At 42.0% G+C, this 11411-nt stretch overlaps 2 protein-coding genes across 3 annotated transcripts; both read left to right on the forward strand.

The window, feature by feature from the left end:
* The first annotated feature begins 52 nt into the window (after nucleotides 1-52).
* LOC113135206 (GTPase IMAP family member 1-like) lies at nucleotides 53-3266 on the forward strand. Its single transcript, XM_026314984.1, has 7 exons — nucleotides 53-115; nucleotides 1025-1102; nucleotides 1454-1504; nucleotides 1634-1656; nucleotides 1781-1831; nucleotides 2000-2050; nucleotides 2134-3266. Exons 3-7 carry the CDS (start codon nucleotides 1473-1475, stop codon nucleotides 2874-2876), a joined length of 900 nt encoding a protein of 299 aa, XP_026170769.1. The 5' UTR covers nucleotides 53-115; nucleotides 1025-1102; nucleotides 1454-1472; the 3' UTR covers nucleotides 2877-3266.
* Nucleotides 3267-3483: 217 nt separating this feature from the next.
* On the forward strand, nucleotides 3484-11167 carry josd1 (Josephin domain containing 1). Of its 2 annotated transcripts, none has more exons than XM_026315850.1 (5): nucleotides 3484-4248; nucleotides 4762-5699; nucleotides 5791-5919; nucleotides 7397-7591; nucleotides 8696-11167. In XM_026315850.1, the coding sequence occupies exons 2-5, from the start codon at nucleotides 5344-5346 to the stop codon at nucleotides 8793-8795; spliced, it is 780 nt and encodes a 259-aa protein (XP_026171635.1). In that variant the 5' UTR covers nucleotides 3484-4248; nucleotides 4762-5343; the 3' UTR covers nucleotides 8796-11167. The 2 variants fall into 2 exon arrangements, with proteins under 2 accessions (XP_026171635.1, XP_026171636.1); XM_026315851.1 differs by having other exon boundaries at nucleotides 3484-4168.
* The last annotated feature ends 244 nt before the right edge of the window (nucleotides 11168-11411 follow it).

An 11411-nucleotide genomic window follows, 5' to 3' on the forward strand; every position in this document is an offset into this window, starting at 1 on the left:
TTGAAAGTTCCGAGCAAAAGTGCTGTCACCTGCACTTCAACACCAGCTGAAAGTGACAACAGCAGAGAAATGGAGTGTCACTGTGAAAGGGACACCCCTGAAGATGCTATAACAGGTAAGATGAACTATTAAAAAGAAATCCAACATTCCTTTAGATGATAGAGATATCTGGAGTACTTCACAGAGAGTACACCGTACTTGTACTTTCACTGAATGGTATTAAAAATGGGGAACTGATGAAATTTTCATTGCTCACTTCATGGTGTTTATTACTTTGGATTACAATACAGTTAGTTTATGTTTGCTGTTAGATTTGAAAACCACTGGGCAGTCTATAACAAATTTTACAGTAAAATCGTTCTGACTTCCTGTTTAGCTTTTCAAAATAGGTCAAAGCTTTTTTTGATTTCTGACAATTTAAAGAAAATGAACCAATGAAACCCAACACTTGTGATATTATTCAACGTTTCATACTGTTTCACAATGTTTCATAAAATGTTTTTTATTTAATACTACTACAAACCTGATATGAAAAGAAGTATGAATAGTGATGTTAACCCTTATTTATACAGTGGCAAGAAAAAATATGTGAACCCCTAGAATTTCCTGGTTTTCATCATTAATTTGCCATAAAATGTGTATTGGTTCACTTTTCCTTCAGCACTGTGAATGTTTAATGGATTTGTTCATTAAAGATGAGGAATTAGAATTGTTCGTGTTTTATGTCTATTGTTGTGATGTGGGTGAGGTCAGCTCACATTTTTTGGCAAATTAAAGCATAATTACAGTTAATTCCAAGGGGCTCATACTTTTTCTTGCCATTGTAAATGGCCTTTGCTATGAGTGAGAGCCTGAACATGATTACACACACATACACAGAACTATGTATTCAACAGCAGGAATTTCCTGGGATTTAGAGTGTTTCATTTTGAATTACACAATGGGTGAAAGGTAAATCTCATGATAAGTTCTGAAAAACGTCACCGTTCTAATGTTACGCTTCCTCCCTCCCATTTCTATTTAGCAAGTTGGATGAACAGCAGCAAGATGCAGATGGGAGCTTTTACTGTGGTGGGGTATCTTCTCTACAGATTCTCACAGAGTAAGTCTCTCAGCGACAGAAAAGTTCACAAGAATTAGGTCACCTTCTTCTCCAGAAACAGTCACACTGAGTTGAGGAACATTAGTCTTTCAGTTTTTCTTTTTTAATAAATTTGCAAAAATTTCTACATTTCTGTTTTTTTCTGTCAAGATGGGGTGCTGAGTGTACATTAATGAGAAATAAAATGAACTTTTTTGATTTTGGCAAATGGCTGCAATGACACAAAGAGTGAAAGATTTAAAGGGGTCTGAATACTTTCCGTACCCACTGTACATGTACAGTTTGCAAATGAAACTCAAACATCATCAGCCCTTTAATAATTTGATGGTTGTGACTCCTGATTCCCTGCAGCCCTCCCAGCTCTGATCCGATGGCCAATTCGTCTCTTTTGCTCCTTAACTGGTAAGTTAAAAGCAAATCTATTGCTGATAGCGCAGCAGCTGAAGCACAGTTAATGACCTGACTGTTGTTTTTATGTATGACATGAAATATTATCACCAGAATATTAACGTGTTGTGTTTTCTGCTTCAGGTCTCTCAACTCTTTGGAGCTGGGTGAGCCGCCTTGTGGGAACCATCCGTGGTACAAAATGTCATATAGACTTTATTTCTAACTATGTAAATAAAACACAAAAGGCCTACTCTATACAGACATTTTTGTTTATGTCTTCTGCCTCAGGAATCCAGAGCCTCTTTAAATGGCTGTCTCAACTTTGGCGGTTTATCACAGGTGAGTGCTACGTGCATTTGTGTTGTTTACTCATTTTTTAGTGACAGTAAACAGGCCAGGAGGCTTAAACACTACAATCTGAGTGGGTACATTGAAGGAAGTGACTCCGAAATTGAAGCAGATGTATTCAATAATAACCTACTGACTTCTAATCTCTTCCACCATTAGCATGTTCCTCCAGGTGCAAATGGCTGGTTAATGTCATCAAAGTATTTACAGGTGAGTTCACTGTATTTTTTTTGGGGGGGGGAGTTCTGCAAAGTGCTTTATTATTCCTTTAAAAATACTTGTCACCTTGGCAGGATCATCTGATGGAGAACTGGAATCAGAGGTACATTCGGCAAACAGCAGCGGCAGTCCCAACAAGCCAGACCTGAGACTAATCCTCCTGGGGCCCAGCAGTGGAGGACGGACCTCCCTGGCAGCCACTTTATTAGGCAACAGTGAGACAAGGGCAACCATGGGTCCCCTAATGGAGAGCACCAAGCGAAAGGCAGTAGTGGAAGGTAGAGAGATTACAGTGATCGACACCCCAGATCTTTTAGGCCATTCACTGGAAAGCAACAGCAGAGCCAAAGAAGCACTGAGGTGTCTTCAGCTCACCAGTCCTGGACCACATGCCTTCCTGCTGGTGTTCCAGGCTCCAGGCTCCAGCATGGGGACCGACCATAACGCTAGTCAGGCACTCCAAGCTACTCTAAAACTGTTCGGAGATGGGGTCATTGAATACATCATCCCAGTGCTCACTCATGCAGATCACCTGGGTAAAAGGTGTACCGTAGATCAGCTGCTGGACGTGGACTCCGGGAGTCTCAGAAGAGTTGTGTCTCTATGTTGTCAGAAGCCTGAGCTGGTGGACAACAGGGCGGACCGTCCCCCAGAGACACAGAGTGTAATGCGCAGGCAACTGCTAGGACGTGTGACAGAGCTAAAGAAGCTGAGGGGGCATTTCATCCATGAGCTGCAGAGTAGGGAGGACCGCATGAGGGAGGAGCTGCTCGCTGACATGTCCTCTGCACTGGCTAGAAAAGTGGGACACATGTAAATAAGAGGAGAAAGAGAGATGCTGTTGTTGGGGTTGTTGTTTCTCTGTGAGAAAGCGCTGCTGGGCAGCGAAAAAAAAAAAAAAAAAAAAAGACATGGCTTATTTAAGTGTTAAACATACAATTCTGACTTGAAGTGCAAATGTGATTCTTTGCCTGAGGTATTTTTGCCCCTTTGCTGGTTTTCCACTGTCCTGATGTATTTGCTGCTGGTTGTCTTTTGGTTCAGATGCTTTTGGTTAGATATCATCTTCACACACACTTAATTTTCCTAGTCTCATGTCTTGGAATTGGTGTATTTGTTTGTAAATGTCTAAATTTTCATATACTGCTCCAGTGATCAGCCCTTCTCTATCTTTCATAATAAATGACATATCACACTTTAAAGAGGATCATGGGACTAGAGTTCAGCCTATTATATAACAAAATAAAGTATCTATCTATCTAAAATAGGCCTACACCTTCTACAAAGTACATTTTCTAGGTAGTATACAGGAAAACTTAGCAGTGGGTTTAAGGTCTTTAATGTTCAAGTCTTTAAAAACATACATTTTCACTAGTACTATCTTCACTGTTTGCAGTTTACTGATTGAAAATACAATATCTGCCTCATTTAACCCAAGATGTAAATGGAGGAAGAAGAGTAAACACAGATATATTGTCAGTGTATAAAGCTGTTATGACGTGGATGTAAACAAACCATTGCCCATGTATACACATCCAGCAGACACAAAGCAGCATTAGTGTTCATCTGGACTCATGTTTCTGACCTGAGGGTGACCTTTGGGTACTCAGTAACACTATCAGGCCACCTGACAATGGTTTGAGGTTTCGTCTGTGTGTTTTTGGTGAAAACAGCTACCTGCTGAGTCTGTACACCAAGGTGAGAGCAGTGGGAGTGGTTCAAATCATTTTATAGTTAGGGGATCAAAAACCAGAGCTGAGGCAGTCCTCTGTGGGTTATCAGTCATGTTAATATAAAAACACAGACACCTGAGTTGTCCAGTATCACAGCATGTATGTGGCCTAGAAATCTTCTTTTTTTTTACAGTTACTCTTACGAAACCTCCGCGTTGCCATGACCTATTTCTTCAAAGGTCCCCCGTTACAGGAGCGAGAAGGTGGGACATGTAGGTTTCGCAGTCCCGGGGGATGGACCGTCTACTGACGCAGGCGACGACAGCAACATGGAGCCAGGGAGACGCTACTGCGCATGTCCAAGTGTGCACGGACGGGGAGAGAGACAGAGAGCAGGAAAAAAAGTGGTGAAGACAAAGGAGCGAGCAGCCTGTAGGTAAACAGCGGAGAGTAGATTGAGATTTTACACCGCTTCACCACAGCCCAGCTCTTGTAGCACCGGGAGGAAGCGGCCAGGTAAGTGGTCGACGAGGGAAAGCGAAGTTACAGGGCGTGAAGCAGGCGCCGAGGCTGTGTTTGGTGTGGACATGGGAGTCACGTAGAGCAGCCTGGAGACTTAACGCTACATATCTGCTGCTGTCATCACGGACCCGCTGCATCTGCACATGTTTAGTTTGAGCAAAAAGCTGCGGTTCTGCTCTTTCCTGGACTGAAAGCTGACTAGTGTGTGTGTGTGTGTGTGTGTGTGTGTGTGTGTCGCTGCCGTCAGCTTTGGCTAGCTTACTGAACAATCTGCTTCCTCTATCCACTGTTTACCTTCTCCTCACTGTGGCTTCTGCTGACCCACAGCAGATTATAATGGTCTCAGCTAGCTGTCACCACCAGTATCAAGCCTTTCTTTAAAGTTAGGGTCTTTGTGTGCTGTTCAGTTTTCCAGTTGTCACTTTGTGACTCTGTAACCTGTTCAAATGCCTGAGCCAGAAGTCAACAAAAGTAGATCATGATTCTTTCTCTCTGCCTTTCTTTCAGGTGTGTATCAGACATCCTCCTCCGCTCGGCATCAAACCCCTCACACTTCATGCTCGGCAGTCTGGCGATGGAAAGAACTGCAAAGCTACAGGCTTGGTGAATGGATGGGAAGAGCTGTCAGCACACACAAACAATGAGATGATGTAGGAAGTGGAAGCCCACAGAGAGCAATCAGCGGCAGTTTGAATCACAGCACCACTGTGGTGTTGGTGGTGGAGTAGTCTTTCATTTGGGAGCATCAAGATTTTATTTGGTTTTGTGTTTTTGTGGGCAATCCCGTCTAGAGTTGAGTTCCAGTTTTTTTTTTTTTTTTACCCGCTCCCTCCCGGTGACCTTTCTTCACGTTTGTCCTTCAGAGAGAGCAGGTGTTGCTCTGTTAAACACTGCAGGTCTTATTTACCTTGCAACTCCCACCTCCTTCTCAACCGCACACAAAGCTCCTCTCTTCCAAGCGGCTGAGAGGTTGCTATGGCAATAGTTGTCATGATGCCAATGTAGCATCCTGAAGGTAGTAGTTGTGGAGGTAGTGGTGGAGCTGGAGGAGGTGGCGGCGGCGGCGGTGGCGCAGGGGATCGTCCGGGGATGGGAAGTGCTCCGTATCCAGCCGTTGAGTGGAAGGGGAAGGGGCGTGGCGGCCTGCAGGAGCTGGGCTGCATGCCCTGGAAGGTCAGCAAGCTGAAAGGTGGAGTAGGAGGGCAGGTGGCAGCAGGGGTGGAGGAGAGGAGGTGCAGGGATCCCAGTGATTCGCAGCAGCAGCAGGATCTCTCATCCTCCTCTTCCTCCCTCACCTCTCCAGCGCCTCCCCATTCTTCTGTGATGCCTCCAGCTATTTATCATGAGAAGCAGCGGAGGGAGCTGTGCGCCCTGCACGCGCTCAACAACGTCTTCCAGGATGGGACAGCCTTCAGTCGGGACACCTTGCAAGAGATATACCAGAGGTGAGCTGCTGCACAGGCTATACTAATATTTAACATGTGTACATGTTATGCTGTGAAAAATCTGCTAATCTCTCGTGTCAACTTGTTGCAGGCTTTCTCCCAGCACTCTGGTGACACCTCACAAGAAAAGTATGCTGGGAAATGGGAACTATGATGTAAATGTCATTATGGCAGCCCTGCAGACCCGAGGGTTTGAGGCAGTTTGGTGGGATAAAAGAAGGTATGTAATCCTAGTTATGAAAATGGTTATTTGTCTTCATTCTTGATCACATCAAGTGTTTGTGATGGAGTTTATCATTAACTGCTTATGTCCTAGTTGCACTATATATTTTGACATCTGTCCTAGTTAATGGCCCCAAATGATCAATGTGAAGTCCAGGCAGAGCAAAAAAAAAAATTGTCCTCATCCCACTTTTTTCTTTTTACTTTCTTTCATGAGTATTCATGGAAACAGAAAAAAGTCAGTCTGAAGTATGAAACCCCATAGTACAGGAATATCCTTGAATATAACTATATGGTAAATGTTGTGAAGAGCCTCCCATTGTCGCCCTCTGCACCTCAGCAACCTAATCACAGGGTCCTGAGTGAGCACTTTGATTAATCAGCAGCTCTATCAATGTCTAAGAGACAGATTTATCAGCATTCCTTCTCATTATCACTCATACAGGGCTGTTGACAGCAACAGCAGCCACAGACTTGTTTTTATCAGTGTAACATGAAAGTTATCAGAAAATCCATATTCCTGTTTCTCTGTCTTGACCAAAACAGGAACAAAACTACTCTTAAAAGCTTCTGTTGATCTAGTAACAACAACAGCAATGGTACTCTGCTGATAGATAGGTTGGTCACTTAGAAGGGGTCTCAAACTCCAGTCCTCGAGGGCCATTGTCCTGCTTGTTTTCCAACTATCCCTGCCCTTGAAGCTTCTGATTGGATGAACACCTGATCCAGGTAATCAGCAGTGGGTATGGCAGGGATGGTTGGAAAACAAGCAGCACAGTGGCCCTCAAGGACTGGAGTTTGAGATGTAACTGCACGCTCTAGATTACCTAGAAAGGTGTAGTCTGTGTAAATTCCATATAACTATAAAATTTGATCCTGTTTTTAAATTTCCAACAACTCTCACATCCCAGATTAGAAAGGCTGGAAAGGAAACAGTTTTTATTCACAGCCGAAACAACTGAGGAAGAGACAAGTAATGGCAGCGTACTGTATGGCACAGTACATTCTGTTCTGTTATCACTGTTCTGGGAGTAGTGTAGTAAGATGTTATCTGACTCTTCAGTCTTAAAGCAGACATTGTAATACTGAAGTTTAAGTACTCAAAGTTCAGCCTTGTGTGGCTGTTTGACACTTGATGGATGGAAAGTTTGTACATGTTGCTGTGCACACTTTTTATTCCATCCATCAGAACAGTGTCCATTAAACAGGTTGTGTGCAGTTTAAGAACATGTTGTTTCATCACAGTTAACTATCAAAATGAAATGCACTTTCCAGTAAGTTCCTGCTTTTTGAAGACCCATTTGACCTCTTTAACTAGTTTTCTTAATTCTTGACAGTTTTTTTGCAATATAGTGTGTATTGCAGAACTCCTTCCACTGTGACTGCTACCCTGGCAACGTATCATACATTGGCTGATTCCTAAACTCTATGAAAGGGAAGTCTACAAAAAGTAAACGTTGTCTTTCTTCGTCCAGGGATGTGGGCAGCATTGAGTTGTCCAATGTGACGGGTTTCATTCTCAACGTGCCGTCCAACCTGCGCTGGGGGCCTCTCCGACTGCCGCTCAAACGCCAGCACTGGATAGGAGTCAAAGAAGTGGGAGGAGTCTACTACAACTTGGACTCCAAGCTGCGAAGCCCGCAACCCATCGGCAATCCCGATGAGCTCAGGTGAGAGTAATGGGACATGTGTGTATGTTTTGATATTTCTGATGTACTGTTTTGTTGTCATAAATGTTCAGCTCATAGATGTGTCCATGTAGAGTGTATATCCAGTTAATAAACTAGGGTTGTGTCTTATTGTCAGCAGGTCTGATCATGTTGGTCTGTTTAACAGTTTGGTACAAAGTAATATTTATTCAGAGCTTATGACCAACTTATTTACTTAGTATAATGCAGTGTGACAACGCTCTGTGATCACGTGACTCCTGCAGCTCTTTCAAAGTAAAAACCTTGAATCGTTTCACTTCTGGGTTTTGTTTTGGAGCCACAAGAAGTGTTAAGTTCACGTTCATGATCCACTTTTTATTAAAAATGTCTGTAGTTTTTTTTAGTACATATGCAAAACAGTTTAGGACCCAGGTATTTTGCTCAGAAGTTGGTAGAGACCAAAAACAGAGCCAAAAGGAGAGTTAATGTTGGACCAGTGTACAGACTTTTTTTTTTTTTTTTTTTTTTTAATTTACCTAAATTTCCCTCTTATCTTATCTTATTGTATCTTATGTTATGTTAGAAACATGACTCTGTGAATCTTAACATTGCTATCTATCTATCTGCTGGGTATTTTGTTGTTTGATAACAACAGCCAAGTTTTTACCAACTTCTGATAGTATATTACTCCGGTTTCCTCCCACAGTCCAAAAATATGCAGGTTGATTGGTGAATCTAAATTGCCCATAGGAGTGAGTGTGAGTGTGAGAGGTTGTCTGTCTTTGTGTGTCTCTATGTGGCCCTGTGATGGACTGGTGACCTGTCCAGGGTGTACCCCTGCCTTTCACCCGAGAGGGAGCTGGGATAGGCTCCAGCAGATCCCCGTGACCCTGGCTTTCAAGAAAAAGCGGGTACAGAAGATGGATGGATGGATGATAGTATATTCTGATAAAATGATAAAGATGTGTTCACAGTTTATTCTACTGCCCCATCAATGGCCCAAAATTATTAGTTATTTCAGCAGGTCTAATTATTGTAGATGTATATTGTCTTTCATTGCCTTTTCAAATCAAATTTGTGTTTTCATTGCCATGACCTGTTTTCTTTTCTTTTGAATAAAACCAGGAAGTTTCTCCGCCAGCAGCTACGAGGGAAAAACTGTGAACTCCTATTGGTTGTCTCAGAGGAAGTGGACGCACGCCAGACGTGGCGTTCTGATAGTTGAGGGTTTGACTGGCCAATCACAGCTTCAGCTGGGCCAGTGGGCCAATCACAGAAAGCACCGGAGAGGAAGTAAAGTCATGCACAGCCAATCACATGGATGGGCACTCGCAGATGTATTTTTTCCCCACTTTTTGGGTTTTGTTTACACAGCAGTTGCTGGACTATTATCTGATTTGATGCAAAGCAGTGAAGGAAGCAAACACTTTACAGGGAGAATCAAAGAATCACAGTCCTTTACTAATCACAGTTCAGACTGTATTATCTGTTTCAGCTACCTTTGTGTTTTCTATATATCTATATCTATATATATGGACTATTTTTCAGTGTCAGTTTTGATCTGTTGTTTTTTTCCTTTTTACTGTTGAAGTTTCCGAAATCGTTAGGAGTTCAGGCTTTATGAAAAAATGCTGTGTTTTTCTGCCAGTCTCTGTCCACGATCCTCCCTTCTTCAGTCATAATGATGTGTCTTCGTGTTTCTGTCTCTCCCTTCAAATCGTGAATCTCTCTCTGTCCGTATTCTCCTTCTTTCACTGTCACCAAAGTGTGCCCTCCCCCGCTCAATGTCACTCATCCTCTCTGTACCGTTTTCATGTCACAGGTCAAAGTCAGTGATTTGTCACGTTGCCAACTTTGTATTTCATCCACTCGCCAAACACTTCTGGCACAGACTGAGCCTATATTGTACAGAGGCTGTGCTGGCACAACAGTTTTATATGGCAACAAAGCAATGCAACACCTAGGCCAAACACTCCCTCTGCTGGATGTTTGCCTCAGTTTCCTTCCTAGGAGCAAGTAACAGCGTCATTCATTCAGTTTATTTAATTGTTCACATTTCAAGAAGTTACTATTAGGTAATGGAGTCAGCTTGTCATTAAAGATAATGCAATGCTAACAATTATAATCCTTCAGTAGAAATATACTGTAGTAGTAATCTTAAGGTTATGGTGGTGAAGAACTCTGCCGCCTTAATTAGTGTCAAAATCAAACTTATTGAAATCCTTCACACAATTTAAAATGATGTAAATTGGTCACTTTGTATTTTCATATGCAGTTATAGCATGACCATTAATTTCTTAACTACTTAAGGTCTACTTTTCTAGAGCTTTTGACCACGTCAGAAAATTAAGTTGGCTCAGTTGTCATGGAAATACAGACATGCAGATGATTAAGTAGAAAGATCATTAGTGGATTAATTCATTTGTTGAGCGACAGGAAATTTTTCAGTTTAATTGTGAGTTTGGTCTGGCTTTGTTAGTCATTAGTATATGATAGAAAACTGAATATCTGTGGGTTCAGGCCTGTCAGACAAAACATTTTATTTTATTTTGGGGAAGCTTTGACAGCTGGGAATTTTTTTTTTTTTTTTACAAGTTTCTGACCATTTTTTTGATCAAATCATTATCATCACAAGAAGATAAAACTATAATTAGGTTGTTTAATAAGAAAATAGCTGCGGCTCTACTTCCCAGCATCTTCATTATTTACAGTCTGATGGCAACTGAGCAAACGTAATGTGCTGATGTGTAAAAAGAAAGTAGGTGGATGCCAAATTTAGATTCTGCTTTGGCGATATAAACAAATATGAGCTCATTTATCCATATCACCCACACTTGCTTAGAATCACAATCATTTTTGGCACAGCGCTGAAACAACCACAGTAACACTCGTAGTGACACGTCTTCATTTTGTTCTTTCTTCCTTTGGCTTCATATTGGTCCAAAGGGTCACCACCACAGCAGCCCCCTGTAGCGAAGGAGCTCAGCTGATGCAGGGCTGCTCCTTCTCCTCTTCTTGTCAAATCTGCCAAAAACAGTTCTGGATGATGTCACAGTTTGCCCCACCAAGTCTTAAACAGTTAGCAGTTTGGTTTCGGTCTGAGGACGGGGCGGTTCAGCAGTTGTTTCGGTGAAAGGGAAGTTTCAGCAGCAGTGGAAGGAGGGAGCGCAGTGTGCCTGGGTAGAGATTAATTTAAGTCAAAGGTGACGGGCTGGTTAGTGAGTCCAGCCAAAGATGTGTTATAGTTGCTTATTGTCAGATTGGCCTTTGTTAGAGATTGTAGCATTCAGATGTGTCACCTTAAGAGGAAATTTTGTACTACATGTGTATTGTCTATTAATGGCAATATTGGCCTTAACTTGTTTACATTAAAATATACTTGTTGCTATGGAGATTGAGAGGGGCTGTACAGTTTGACCATAGTTCAGCAGATTTAGTCCAAAGTACAAACTTTGCATAAGTTCAGAGGAGAAACAGCTGATGCTCACCAATCTACAAGAATAACAAACCTGCTTTCACCTTTGCAGCCAAGGACTTTATGTTATTTACAATCGTTTGAAATGGTCAGATTTTTATAAAGATCACATTTTTCAATGGTGCACGTCTTTTTTTTTTTTGGAATGAAACTGCTGTCCAGTTTATCATAAACCTCAGCTGGACCCAAACACGTTGTAACAAGTGTCTCACGGTTTCATTCAACATTTCCTTTTTTGGGGTTTTTTTTTGTTTTTTTTTTGCCATGACAATCCACTCAGCCCTTCCTACTTAAGGAGTCCTGATTGCCACTGTATTTTTTTTTTTTAATTTTTTTTTTTGCATAGAAATAAAATGCTAAAATGCA

This window comes from Mastacembelus armatus, chromosome 19 (assembly GCF_900324485.2).
Source record: "Mastacembelus armatus chromosome 19, fMasArm1.2, whole genome shotgun sequence".
Lineage (NCBI taxonomy): Eukaryota > Metazoa > Chordata > Actinopteri > Synbranchiformes > Mastacembelidae > Mastacembelus > Mastacembelus armatus.

Excerpts from the sequence above, each read along its gene's own strand:
- LOC113135206 (XM_026314984.1), top strand. The coding sequence starts at position 1,473 with ATGGCCAATTCGTCTCTTTTGCTCCTTAACTG. Across the intron at positions 1,505-1,633 it reads TCTCTTTTGCTCCTTAACTG|GTCTCTCAACTCTTTGGAGC; the intron begins GTAAGTTAAAAG and ends TTTCTGCTTCAG. Across the intron at positions 2,051-2,133 it reads TGTCATCAAAGTATTTACAG|GATCATCTGATGGAGAACTG; the intron begins GTGAGTTCACTG and ends TCACCTTGGCAG.
- josd1 (XM_026315850.1), top strand. The coding sequence starts at position 5,344 with ATGGGAAGTGCTCCGTATCCAGCCGTTGAGTGGAAGGGGAAGGGGCGT. Across the intron at positions 5,700-5,790 it reads TTGCAAGAGATATACCAGAG|GCTTTCTCCCAGCACTCTGG; the intron begins GTGAGCTGCTGC and ends AACTTGTTGCAG. Across the intron at positions 5,920-7,396 it reads GTTTGGTGGGATAAAAGAAG|GGATGTGGGCAGCATTGAGT; the intron begins GTATGTAATCCT and ends TTCTTCGTCCAG.